The sequence below is a fragment of the Salvelinus alpinus genome, chromosome 24 (genome assembly GCF_045679555.1).
Source record: "Salvelinus alpinus chromosome 24, SLU_Salpinus.1, whole genome shotgun sequence".
NCBI lineage: Eukaryota > Metazoa > Chordata > Actinopteri > Salmoniformes > Salmonidae > Salvelinus > Salvelinus alpinus.
Genome location: NC_092109.1, coordinates 22,190,088 through 22,202,577, shown reverse-complemented (window position 1 = coordinate 22,202,577; position 12,490 = coordinate 22,190,088). Strand labels below are relative to the sequence as shown.

Genomic DNA, 12,490 nt, shown 5'->3' with positions numbered 1-12,490 from the left:
TCGGCATTTGCAATCAGAAGCCATCATTTTCTCCATCTTGTTAGCTATCATACTCTGATTCCACTGGCATTCCACTGATTTCAAAACTCGGTCCTCCAGGAAGTGAAGAGCCTTAGCAGCACTAGTGCAGTTCTTCGTGATCTCTTTAAAAAAAATTGCTACTTTAGAAAGGATTACCTACACATACTAAGCAGCTCATGTTATAGACAGACGTGTGCTACATGGCAGACATCCGTGCTACATCCGTACTCATCTCTCACATGAGTAGATGAGCCCATCCATTATCCAGCCCATCCATTATCTCAGCCAATCATGGCTAGTGGGAAGGTTCCTGCCCCTTTCCGTGGATAAACCAACTAGGATTGTAATTTAACAAGTTTATTTGTATTTACAGATGGCATACACATTTGTTTTCTAGGCACATGAATGTTCACATCTTCCAGAAGGCATTTGTGCTAAATGTTTTTTAAAAGTATGTTCAAATGCCTCTCCTGTGAAGTAGGGATGAGCGACATATGCCTAGTTTCCTGAAATTAGTCACAAATGAACACATACATACTCTATATATATATATATATATATATACACACACAATACCTATATCCCACTGGGCTATTAGCACCTTCAAAATCCTTCTCTGTGGGCAATTAACACTACTTTAATCCGTCTGTGAAGGAGAGGGATAAAAGTGAATTGCCTTTACAGTTTAAAAGCAATTACTGTAGTACACAATCCCTTGTGGACACACACTGAGATGCTTCCTCGGGCCTTTTGTTTGGTATGGCAACATGGTGACAGGCCAGTTGTCTATGTCAAAGCTTTCATAACTACTGATGCACTGTAGGCTGCTGTAAACATTGTGTAACCAGGAGGTACAAAATATACAGTGCCTTCAGAAAGTATTCATACCCCTTGATTTATTCCACGTTTTGTTGTGTTAAAGCCTGAATTCAAAATTGATTAAATATTATTATGTTCTCTCCCATCTACACAAAAAAAAATGGGAAAAAAAATGCAAAAATATGTAATTTACATAAGTATTCACACCCCTGACTCAATACTTTGTAGAAACAGTTTGGGCAGCAACTACAACTACAGTCATTCTGGGTAAGTCTCTAAGACTTTTCCACACATGGATTGTGCAACATTTGCCTATTATTGTTTTCACAATACTTCAAGCTTTGTCAAATTGGTTGTTGATCATTGCTAGAGAACCATTTTCAGATCTTGCATTAGATTTTCAAGTAGATTTAAGTCAAAACTGTAACTCTGCCACTCAGGAACATTCACTTTCTTCTTGGTAAGTAACTCAATTGTAGATTTGGCCTTGTGTTTTAGGCTATTGTCCTGCTGAAAGGTAAATTCATCTCCCAGTGTCTGGTGGAAAGCAGACAGGATTTTGACTGTGATAAGCTAAATTGCGTTTCCTTTTTATGCTGAAAAACTCCCCAGTCCTTAATGGTTACATGCATACCCATAACATGATGCTGCCACACTATGCTTGAAAATATGGAGAATGGTACTCAGTAATGTATTGTATTTGCCCCGAAAATATCACTTTGTATTCAGGACAAAAAGTGAATTGCTTTGCTACATGTTTTTGCAGTATTACTTTAATGCCTTGATGCAACCAGGATGCATGTTTTAGAATATTTTTTATTCTGTACAAGCTTACTTTTCACTCTGTCAATTAGGTTAGTATTGTGGAGTAACTACAACGTTGTTGATCCATCCTTTGTGTTCTCCTATCACAGCCATTCAAATCTGTAACTGTTTTAAAGTCACCATTGGCTTCATGGTGAAATCCCTGAGCTGTTTCTTTCCTCACCGGCAACGGAGTTAGGAAGGACACCTGTATCTTTGTAGAATGGGTGTATTGATACACCATCCAAAGCGTAATTAATAACTTCCCCATGCTCAAAGTGATATTCAATGTCTGTGTTTTTTTAACCCATCTACCAATAGGTGCCCTTCTTTGCGAGGCATTAGAAAACATTCCTGGTCTTTGTGGTTGAATCTGTGATTTGAAATTCACTGCTCGAGTGAGGGACGGTACAGATAATTGTATGTGTGGGGTACAGAGATCATGTTAAACACTATTATTGCACACAGAGTGAGTCCATGCGACTTAATATGTGACTTGTTAAGCAAATTATTACTCCTGAACGTATCTACTTAGGCTTGCCATAACAAAGGGATTGAATACTTATTGACTCAGGACAGTTCAGGTTTTCATTTTTTATTAATTTGTAAAAATGTCAAAACACATAATTCCACTTTGACATTATGAGGTATTGTGTGTAGGCCAGTGACAATTGTTTTTTCAATTTAATCCATTGTAAATTCAGGCTGTGCTACAACAAAGTGTGGATAAAGTTGAGGGGTGTGAATACTTTCTGAAGGCACTGTAGAATGTTGACAACAAAAATGTGACTTTGTGTAAAACACATCCTCTCTACTAAAGGATGAACCTGTGTCTGGTCAAAGAGCTGGGGGACAGAGCTGCTCAGGGGAGGGCCTTCGGTAACCTAGGCAACACCCACTACCTGTTGGGAAATTTTGTGGAGGCCATCAAATTCCACAGACAGGTGAGATACATATCCCTGGGATTTTAGTCAACGTCATATGATGTACCAGTAAAGAGATATACACACACACACACAATAGTGTGCCATAACAATTAATGGAAGGTGTTTTCACACTAGATCATTTCGCCCCTGGGTGAAAACACATAAGAGACACTTGCCTTTGTCTTTGTGAATGAGCTCAATGTAAGTGTATGACGTACTTACAAGACGAACAAGTATCAGTTTCGCAACACAATATTTTTTCCATCTATAGGGTAAAGACTAGTCAAGGCCAACAATATAGTCACATAGTCGTGGCCAAAAGTTTTGAGAATGACACATATTAATTTTCACAAAGTCTGCTGCCTCAGTTTGTGTGATGGCAATTTGCATATACTCCAGAATGTTATGAAGAGTGATCAGATGAATTGCAATTAATTGCAAAATCCCTCTTTGCCATGCAAATGAACTGAATCCCCCCAAAACATTTCCACTGCATTTCAGCCCTGCCACAAAAGGACCAGCTGACATCATGTCAGTGATTCTCTCGTTAACACAGGTGTGAGTGTTGACGAGGACAAGGCTGGAGATCACTCTGTCATGCTGATTGAGTTCGAATAACAGACTGGAAGCTTCAAAAGGAGGGTGGTGCTTGGAATCATTGTTCTTCCTCTGTTAATCATGGTTACCTGCAAGGAAACACGTGCCATCATCATTGCTTTGCACAAAAAAGGCTTCACAGGCAAGGATATTCCTGCCAGTAAGATTGCACCTAAATCAACCATTTATCGGATCATCAAGAACTTCAAGGAGAGCGGTTCAATTGTTGTGAAGAAGGCTTCAGGGCGCCCAAGAAAGTCCAGCAAGCGCCAGGACCGTCTCCTAAAGTTGATTCAGCTGCGGGATCGGGGCACCACCAGTCCAGAGCTTGCTCAGGAATGGCAGCAGGTAGGTGTGAGTGCATCTGCACGCACAGTGAGGCAAAGACTTTTGGAGGATGGCCTGGTGTCAAGAAGGGCAGCAAAGAAGCCACTTCTCTCCAGGAAAAACATCAGGGACAGACTGATATTCTGCAAAAGGTATAGGGATTGGACTGCTGAGGACTGGGGTAAAGTCATTTTCTCTGATGAATCCCCTTTCCGATTGTTTGGGGCATCCGGAAAAAAGCTTGTCCGGTGAAGACAAGGTGAGCACTACCATCAGTCCTGTGTCATGCCAACAGTAAAGCATCCTGAGACCATTCATATGTGGGGTTGGGCTCACTCACAATTTTGCCTAAGAACACAGCCATGAATAAAGAATGGTACCAACACATCCTCAGAGAGCAACTTCTCCCAACCATCCAGGAACAGTTTGGTGACAAACAATGCCTTTTCCAGCATGATGGAGCACCTTGCCATAAGGCAAAAGTGATAACTAGTGGCTCGGGGAACAAAACATCGATATTTTGGGTCCATGGCCAGGAAACTCCCCAGACCTTAATCTCATTGAGAACTTGTGGTCAATCTTCAAGAGGCAGGTGGACAAACAAAAACCCACAAATTCTGACAAACTCCAAGCATTGATTATGCAAGAATGGGCTGCCATCAGTCAGGATGTGGCCCAGAAGTTAATTGACAGCATGCCAGGGCAGATTGCAGAGGTCTTGAAAAAGAAGGGTCAACACTGCAAATATTGACTCTTGGCATCAACTTCATGTAATTGTCAATAAAAGCCTTTGACACTTATGAAATGCTTGTAATTATACTTCAGTATTCCATAGTAACATCTGACAAAAATATCTAAAGACACTGAAGCAGCAAACTTTGTGGAAATTAATATTTGTGTCATTCTCAACTTTTGGCCACGACTGTACAGTACATATCCAAGAAAATATATCAACTTTATTTTGTTCACAGAGACTTTCCATTGCCAAGGAGTTCGGTGACAAAGCAGCAGAACGTAGAGCCTATAGTAACCTTGGCAATGCTCTGATTTTCCTGGGCCAGTTCAACACTGCCACTGAGTACTACAGGTTAGAAGAGACTACCACACTGACACCTAGTGGACATAATGTATATCAACCAATGACGCTCAGAGCGCTATGTGATATCATAGACTTAATTACCTGCATGCATTCAAATTTAATAATGTTTTAGATCAATATAATGTATGAAAAAAAAAAAACATTTTAAAATAAATTGTTTGAATTGTGTGTGGGATAGTAAAAAACACATTATCAAACTTTAAATATCACTGTTCTCCTTTTTTCCATTCATCACCCTCTCCCCCTCTGCATACATCTCATTTCCTCTCCCTCTCGCTCTCCTTCTCCCCCCTCTCCCTGTTCCATCCAGGAAAACTCTGCAGCTGTCTCGTCAGTTAAAGGACCAGGTGATGGAGGCCCAGGCGTGTTACAGCCTGGGTAACACCTACACTTTGCTGCAGCAGTACGAGAGAGCCATAGACTACCACCTCAAACACCTCCTCATAGCCCAGGAGCTCACTGACAGGTACACACACACCTATATGCACACTCGCATGCAGACACACACACACACACATACACACTTCCACACAAGCACCACAGGAGGTTGGTGGCACCTTAATTTGGGAGGACTCACTCGTGGTAATGAATGGTGCAGAATCAATAGAATGGTATCGGATGCATCAAGCACATTGTTTGATGCCATTCCATTTGCTCCGTTCCAGCCATTATTATGAGCCGTCCTCCCCTCAGCAGGCTCCACTGACATGCACACAAACCTTAAAACCTTAACATGCTTATTTTATGCTGTTTGATTTGTTCCTTCTCTAACTATGTTTTGATAGGGTTGGAGAGGGCCGTGCCTGCTGGAGTCTGGGAAATGCCTATGTGTCTTTAGGGAATCATCGCCAGGCCCTGCACTATGCCCGCAAACACCTGGATATCTCCAGAGAGGTAACCACTGCATTTTAAGGAGTTATATTACTCTGAAGTTCATTTTCAGACCAATATAAACTCAGCAAAAAAAGAAACGTCCTCTAACTGTCAACTGCGTTTATTTTCAGCAAACTTAACATGTGTAAATATTTGTATGAACATAACAAGATTCAACAACTGAGATAAACTGAACAAGTTCCACAGACACATGACTAACAGAAATGGAATAATGTGTCCCTGAACAAAGGGCGGGGTCAAAATTAAAAGTAACAGGCAGTATCTGGTGTGGCCACCAGCTGCATTAAGTACTGAAGTGCATCTCCTCCTCATGGACTGCACCAGATTTGCCAGTTCTTGCTGTGAGATGTTACCCCACTCTTCCACCAAGGCACCTGCAAGTTCCCAGACATGTCTGGGGGGAATGGCCCTAGCCCTCACCCTCCGATCCAACAGGTCCCAGACGTGCTCAATGGGATTGAGATCCGGGCCCTTCGCTGGCCATGGCAGAACACTGACATTCCTGTCTTGCAGGAAATCATGCACAGAACGAGCAGTATGGCTGGTGGCATTGTCTTGCTGGAGGGTCATGTCAGGATGAGCCTGCAGGAAGGGTACCACATGAGGGAGGAGGACGTCCTTCTTGTAACGCACAGCGTTGAGTTTGCCTGCAATGACAACAAGCTCAGTCCGATGATGCTGTGACACACCGCCCCAGACCATGACGGACCCTCCACCTCCAAATCGATCCCGCTCCAGAGTACAGGCCTCGGTGTAATGCCCATTCCTTCGACGATATACGCAAATCCGACCATCACCCCTGGTGAGACAAAACCGCGACTCATCAGTGAAGAGCACTTTTTGCCAGTCCTGTCTGGTCCAGCGACGGTGGGTTTGTGCCCATAGGTGACTTTGTTGCCGGTGATGTCTGGTGAGAACCTGCCTTTACAACAGGCCTACAAGCCCTCAGTCCAGCTTCTCTCAGCCTATTGCGGACAGTCTGAGCACTGATGGAGGGATTGCGCATTCCTGGTGTAACTCGGGCAGTTGTTGTTGCCATCCTGTACCTGTCCCGCAGCTGTGATGTTCGGATGTACCGATCCTGTGCAGGTGTTGTTACACGTGGTCTGCCACTGCGAGGACGATCAGCTGTCCGTCCTGTCTCCCTGTAGCACTGTTTTAGGCATCTCACAGTACGGACATGGCAATTTATTGCCCTGGCCACATCTGCAGTCCTCATGCCTCCTTGCGGCATGTCTAAGGCACGTTCACGCAGATGAGCAGGGACCCTGGGCATCTTTCTTTTGGTGTTTCTCAGTCAGTAGAAAGGCCTCTTTAGTGTCCTACATTTTCATATCTGTGACCTTAATTGCCTATCGTCTGTAAACTGTTAGTGTCTTAACGACCGTTCCACAGGTGATTGTTCATTAATTGTTTATGGTTCATTGAACAGGCATGGGAAACGGTCTTTAAACCATTTACAATGAAGATCTGTGAAGTTATTTGGATTTTTACGAATTATCTTTGAAAGACCGTGTCCTGAAAAAGGTCAGTTTCTTTTTTTGCTGAGTTTATTTGCCGTTGATATTATCAGACTAACAATAATCAGACAGAAAGTGAAATCCCATACACCTACAGTCAACAAGGTATTTTTCTCTTTCCCTTCTCCCTCTCTCAGATTGGGGACAGGAATGGCGAGTTGACTGCCAGGATGAATGTGGAGCAGCTGATGGAGGCTCTGGGGGTCAACGAGAGTGACCTTTCACCCTGCGGGTCAGAGTTTGAGGTGCAAGGTATGAGGGAGATTTCCTTCTATGGTTCTACCCTGAACTTGTATTTTCAGTGTGAGAGGGAGACTTAAGGCTTTCGCATACATAGGTTCGGTTTGCTCCTAGGCTAGGCGAAGTAATCGTTTGTGCTCGCATACTCCCTTAAAATAACTTTGCTTTAAAAACGAGAAGAAAGCGGCAATATTACTGTTTATCCCTCTTGAGATGCCGTATAAACAACATAGCCAGTACACTTCCTCAAAATAGTCAGAATTATTCTAAGATAACTCAAGAAATCTGTTATGAATTTGGATGTTTTTGCCGAGGAGGTCTTAGTCGTGCAATTTTACGTCGAACTAAGATGTTTGGTGCAGTGTTTCTCAAGTGATTATTTTTTTTACATGAAAACTAGTCTGTCGTTGAATGACAACAAACACTTCATTGGGGAATCCCTACTGTTGACCAATCCCAGACAAAGAGTCTGAGACTTTTGCACACCCGAACTTCAGCTTGCCATTTGTGTTTGAACAGCCCAAAAAAATAACTACCAAACACCAAAACAAACCAATAAATGTGCTAACTGTTTCAACTTGGAAGCCTATGTTAAGCTTAACTTCTCTGGGATATGTGGGACGGTAGCGTCCCACCTGGCAAAAAGCCAGTAAAAATGCAGAGCGCCATATTCAAATAAATTACTATAAAAATCTAACTTTCATTAAATCACACATGAAAGAAACCAAATTAAAGCTACACTGGTTGTGAATCCAGCCAACATGTGAGAATTCAAATAGGCTTTTCGGCAAAAGCAAACGATGCTATTATCTGAGTTAGTACCATAGTAAACAAAGAGAGAAGCATATTTCAACCCTGCAGGCGTGACACAAAACGCAGAAATAAAAATAATTCATGCCTTACCTTTGACGAGCTTCTGTTGGCACTCCAATATGTCCCATAAACATCACAAATGGTCCTTTTGTTCGATTAATTCCGTCGATATATATCCAAAATGTCAATTTATTTGCCGCATTTGATCCAGAAAAACACCGGTTCCAACTTGTGAAACTTGACTACAAAATATCTCAAAAGTTACCTGTAAACTTTGCCAAAACATTTCAAACTACTTTTGTAATACAACTTTAGGTATTTTTTTACGTAAATAATCAACAAAATTGAAGACGGGATGATCTGTGTTCTGGATTAAAACAAACTGTAGCTAGCCTTCTGGTCATGTGCCTCGAACAAACAGGACACAAGTGACTCTGACTCAAAATGGTCGTACTTCTTCATTACACAAAGGAAAAACACTCACACAATTTCTAAAGAAAAACCTCAAAAAAGAAAACTCTGAATGGTTTGTCCTCGGGGAATCGCCTGCTAAATAAGTTTTGTTATACTCACAGACATGATTAAAACAGTTTTAGAAACTTCAGAGTGTTTCCCATCCAAATCTACTAACAATATGCATATCTTATCTTCTGGGGATGAGTAGCTGGCAGTTGCAGTTGGGTATGCTTTTCATCCTAACGTGAAAATGCTGCCCCCTATCCTAGAGAAGTTAACAGTATAGAAATTATGACCACGTGCCAGAGTCTGGTGTAGTGGTGAATGCTCCCAACTTTGGACCACATATGCCCCCTGGAACCTAAAAACAAAGGAGAACAAATTTATACATAAATGATGACCACTGGAGTCTTTTTTGGAAAAGGATAAGGTTAACCCATAGATATTGGTTTGATTCTAGATGTGTGTTTGTTCCCTTGATGGTTCAGTGTAGGATTTGAGGGTAGATACGAGCCTTATAGGGTTAATTCTACCTGGAGCTCTAAAATCAAAACATGCTGAACTAACAGTCCAAATTAATCTATTTTTGTTGTTTATTTGAGTAGATTTAAAATTTGACCCATGTCTGCACTTTTTTAAACATGAGTTAATCCCTATGTGGATAAGAAATACAAAAACAAACTAAAGGGGATGGTTATATTTCTTTTGATAACCGACCCAGACATACTTTTTCTGGGTGATACTAATGACCATAGTAATAATAATTATCAACATGGAAAGCCCTATATAGTATTTTCTGTTTTTGACATGCAGAGGCACTGCCCAGCTCGCTCTCCATCTCCATACCACACCCCGCCCTCACACAATCCCGGGCACACTCTCGCTCTCTCTCTCTCTCACACACACACACACACACACGCTCAGAAGGAAAACATCCCACCACTCCTCCAGCCAAACTCTTGAGTTGAGAGAGAGATGCTGGACCTGTGATGGGTTCTCACAGGATACTTATTGGACGCTGCAAATGGAATTAAACTATAGACTAATAACAATTATAGCAACAGTTTATTTTCAATTTATGTGACTGACAACAATTACTTTACCATAGCTCTTCAGAGTATGAGGTAAGCCTTTGAATTATTTGAATGTACCGTAAATGGTATTGGACGCTTTGCCCTTCTATAACCTATTATAACCTATTCTATAACCTATTCTCTATTAAATTGGTTGAGGGAGATGTATGTATATGTCAGAGGTGGATTGAGTTTTGCAAAGCTCAGAATAAGCTTTAGAGAATGCATACATTTGTCCTTCGCAGAGCCACGGGCTTAGATAAATTATGTATGCAGAGTAATGTCTCATTGTGCTTCTGTCAACAGAATCCTTCTCTGCTGATAATGCATCTTAGTGAATGCATTATGTATGCCCCTCTAAAAGGACTTCTGTAGAAGTATAGAGTCATCATTTCAGCTCGATCGTTCTGAGATTGGATTCAATCCATCGCGTATCAGAGGATGGAGTCATTTAGCAGATGCTCTTATCCAGAGCGACATAGTTAGTGCATTCATCTTAAGTTAGCTAGGTGGGACAACCACATATCACAGGCATAAAAAGGACATTTTTCCCCAATAAAGTAGCTGTCAGTAGAGTCAGAGCTAGAAAGGGGCTGGGGGGTCAAGATACTTTTTGAAGAGGTAGGTTTTCAGATGTTTTCGGAAGATGGGCAGGGACTCTGCTGTCCCAGCTTCAAGGGGAAGCTGGTTCCACAATTAGGGTGACAGGACAGAGGAGAGCATGGACTGGACTGAGCGGGAGTTGCCCTCCTGTAGGGGTTGGAGGGCCAAGAGACCGGAGGTGGCAGAATGGAGTGCTCGGGTTGGGGTGTAGGGTTTGAGCATAGCCTGAAGGTAGGGTGGGGCAGTTCCTTTTGCTGTTCCGTAGGTAAGCACCATGGTCTTGTAGTGAAGGCAAGCTTCGACTGGAAACCAGTGGAGTGTGGGGAGGAGCGGGGTGACATGAGAATTTCGGAAGGTTGAAAAACAGGCAGGCTGCAGCATTCTGGATAAGTTGCAAGGATTTGCTGGCACAAGCGGGGAGCCCAGCCAACAACAACAGACAGGAGAGGACAAGTGCCTGGATTAGGACCTGCGCCGCTTCCGGTGTGAGGTAGGGTTGTACTCTATGGATGTTGTAGAACATGACCCTGCAGGAGCGAGTCACTGCTTTGATGTTTGCAGAGAACGACCGTGTTGTCCAGGGTCACGCCAAGATTCTTTGTACTCTGGGAGTGTGACACTGGAGTTGTCAACCATGATGGAGAGGTCTTGGATCGGGCAGGCCTTCCCCGGGGGAAAGAGCAGCTCTGTCTTGGTGGTGGGCCGACATCCAAGTTGAAATTTCTGCCAGGCACGCAGAGATGCATGTCGCCACCTATGTGTCAGAAGGGGGAAAGAGAAAAGTAGTTGTGTCATTCGCAATTGAAATGATGGGAGAGACCGTGTGAGGATATGATGGAGCCGAGTGAGTTGGTTTATAGAGAGAAGAGGGCCTAGAACCGAGCCCTGGGGGACACCAGTAGCGAGAGTATGTGGTGCAGACACAGATTCTCTCCACGTCACTTAGTAGGAGCAGCCTGGCAGGTAGGATGCAATCCAAGAGTGTGCAGAGCCTGAGACGCCTAGCCCTGAGAGGGTGGAAAGGAGGATCTGATGGTTTACGATGTCGAAGTCATCGGGCAGGTTGTCGGGCGGCCAGGCCTCACTAGTCACAGGATGTCATCTGGAGAGAGCGGGGAGAAAGAGGTCAAGGCGTAGGGTAGTACTGTGTGAGTGAGACCAGTGGACTCAATAGGTGATTGAGTAGCGGATGTTGTCAACCTTCTTTTCGAAGTGATTGACAAAGTCGACTGCAGAGAGGGAGGGGTGGAGGGTTAAGGAGGGAGGATAAGATAGAAAATAGTTTCCTAGGTTTAGAGGCAGAAGCTTGACATTTAGAGTGGTAGAAGGTGGCTTTAGTAGTGGATACAGAAGAATAGAAGGTAGAGAGGAGGGAGTGAAAGGATAATAGGTCCTCCGGAAGTTTTGTTTTGCTCCATTTCCGCTCAGCTGCCAGCAGCCCTGTTCTGTAAGCTCGCAATGGGTCACTCTGTTTGGATCAGCAGGCCCATGCTGTACAGACTGTGGTTAGGTGGGACCCAGCCCTGGCACTGCCACCTCGCAAAATGGAAATACAATGAGAAGACAGACATTCAGGTTGTTATAATGGTGATGACGTTTGGAGTATTGTAGTTTGCGATTCATTGGTGCTTAGTGTTTTCTATGCAAGAATAACTTTATGCCTTACTATTTGCAAATTGTCAAACTAGTATGTAATTTAGGACTGTGTTGTGTCTATTCATTTGGGGGAATTCCAATCTGAGTTAAGCCACCGTAAATAATTCCCTTTTAATGCACTTTTCTCTCTACGCATTTTCTGACCTTGCTATTAACCTGCTATTAATTTAGGGTGGAGATTAAAAAAAATAAGTTGTGGCAGTGTATCTTCAGATATTCTGTCCTTGATTTAATTCCCTCATAATTTCACCACATTTACACATGATGGAAAATGAATAAGGTGGAGCAACCTGTCGGTTCCAAGTGGAACAACATCTACTTTCTTTTTCCCATAGAAATAACAGCATTCTCCATAAACTGTCATTTATAAATTCATAAGAACTATTGATAAGTGCTAGGTAAATGAGTAAGCCTTTTGGATAAGGAGATTGTAAATATAAATGACAATTGTTTTATATATATTTTACCTTATGATTGCTGGAGACAAATGTGAAACAAGTCATATGGCAGCAAACTGAAGCATATCAACATACTGTATCACCTTTTCCACAGTGAAGTTTATGATTATGCTGGCCTTACAACTTGATGAGATTGGGGCACCCAAGCTATCAGCTTCTGTAGCCATGAGCAAATGACAGTATA

The 12,490-nt window shown here is 42.7% G+C and overlaps 1 protein-coding gene across 3 annotated transcripts in view; it reads left to right on the top strand.

Annotated features, from left to right (window-relative positions):
• The window catches only part of LOC139552337 (G-protein-signaling modulator 1-like), a 61,649-nt gene that overhangs the window by 26,194 nt on the left and 22,965 nt on the right, over window positions 1-12,490 (top strand). For all 3 annotated transcript variants that reach the window (XM_071363964.1, XM_071363963.1, XM_071363965.1), the window contains exons 5-9: window positions 2,465-2,588; window positions 4,466-4,581; window positions 4,904-5,059; window positions 5,379-5,487; window positions 7,145-7,259. In XM_071363964.1, the coding sequence (XP_071220065.1) occupies window positions 2,465-2,588; window positions 4,466-4,581; window positions 4,904-5,059; window positions 5,379-5,487; window positions 7,145-7,259 (620 nt within the window). The remainder of the gene's footprint in view (window positions 1-2,464; window positions 2,589-4,465; window positions 4,582-4,903; window positions 5,060-5,378; window positions 5,488-7,144; window positions 7,260-12,490) is intronic.